Source organism: Meleagris gallopavo, unplaced genomic scaffold (assembly GCF_000146605.3).
Source record: "Meleagris gallopavo isolate NT-WF06-2002-E0010 breed Aviagen turkey brand Nicholas breeding stock unplaced genomic scaffold, Turkey_5.1 ChrUn_random_7180001847674, whole genome shotgun sequence".
In the NCBI taxonomy this organism is placed as follows: domain Eukaryota; kingdom Metazoa; phylum Chordata; class Aves; order Galliformes; family Phasianidae; genus Meleagris; species Meleagris gallopavo.
Genome location: NW_011115299.1, coordinates 8,223 through 9,309, shown reverse-complemented (window position 1 = coordinate 9,309; position 1,087 = coordinate 8,223). Strand labels below are relative to the sequence as shown.

General features: G+C 53.2%; 1 protein-coding gene across 1 annotated transcript in view; it reads right to left on the bottom strand.

Annotated features, from left to right (window-relative positions):
- The window catches only part of LOC104915721 (hepatic lectin-like), a gene marked incomplete at its 5' end in the record, with an annotated part of 3,363 nt that extends 2,277 nt beyond the window's left edge, over positions 1–1,086 (bottom strand). Inside the window, one exon of the mRNA XM_031557537.1 lies at positions 907–1,086. Within this exon, the coding sequence (XP_031413397.1) occupies positions 907–1,086 (180 nt within the window). The remainder of the gene's footprint in view (positions 1–906) is intronic.
- Position 1,087: the final 1 nt, after the last annotated feature.

The window sequence follows — 1,087 nt, the reverse complement described above, 5'->3', positions numbered from 1 at the left end:
GGCAACAAGGTGGGCAGGGGGGGCATCTCTCTGTGGGTCCCAATGCTTTTCTATGGGTCTCCATGGATCCCAATGCTTCTCTATGTGGTCTCTATGGGGTCCCAATGCTTTGCTATGGGGTTTCTATGGGCCCCAGTGAGGTCTCTGTGGGGTCTCTGTGGGTCCCAATGCTTTGCTATGAGTCTCCATTGATCCCAGTGCTTCTCTATGGGGTCTCTGTGGGTCCCAGTGCTTTGCTATGGGGTTTCCATGGATCCCAATGGGTCTCTATGGGGTCCCAATAATTCTCTATGGGTCCCAATGCTTTGCTATAGGTCCCAATGGCTCTCTATGGGATCTCTATGAAGTCCCAATGGCTCTCTATGGGATCTCGATGGGGTCCCAATGGCTCTCTATGGGATCTCGATGGGGTCCCAATGGCTCTCTATGGGACCTCGATGGGGTCCCAATGCTTCTGTATGGGATGTAGATGGGGTCCCAATGCTTCTCTATGGGATGTAGATGGGGTCCCAATGGCTCTCTATGGGATCTCAATGGGGTCCCAATGCTTCTCTATGGGATCTCTATGGGGTCCCAATGGCTCTCTATGGGATCTCGATGGGGTCCCAGTGGCTCTCTATGGGATTTCGATGGGGTCCCAATGCTTCTCTATGGGATCTCGATGGGGTCCCAATGCTTCTCTATGCGGTCCCAATGCTTCTCTATGGGATCTTGGTGGGGTCCCAATGCTTCTCTATGGGATCTCGATGGGGTCTCAGTGCTTCTCTATGGTGTCCCAATGGCTCTCTATGGGATCTCGATCGGGTCCCAATGCTTCTGTATGGGGTCCCAATGCTTCTCTATGGGATCTCGATGGGGTCCCAATGCATTTCTACAGCCCAGACCCTTGTGGGTTCAGATTTGGGGTGTTTTGGGGTATTTTTGGGGGTATTTTTGGGGTGTTTTTCGTACCTGCTTGGCGTAGCTGTCGATGATGATGAGGTGGGAGCGCATCTCCTCGCACTCCGCCTTCGCTTTGTGCCAACTCATCCTGCTGAGCGAGAAGTAATAGCAGCTCCCCTCAAAGTATTCCCACTGGCGGGCCTGC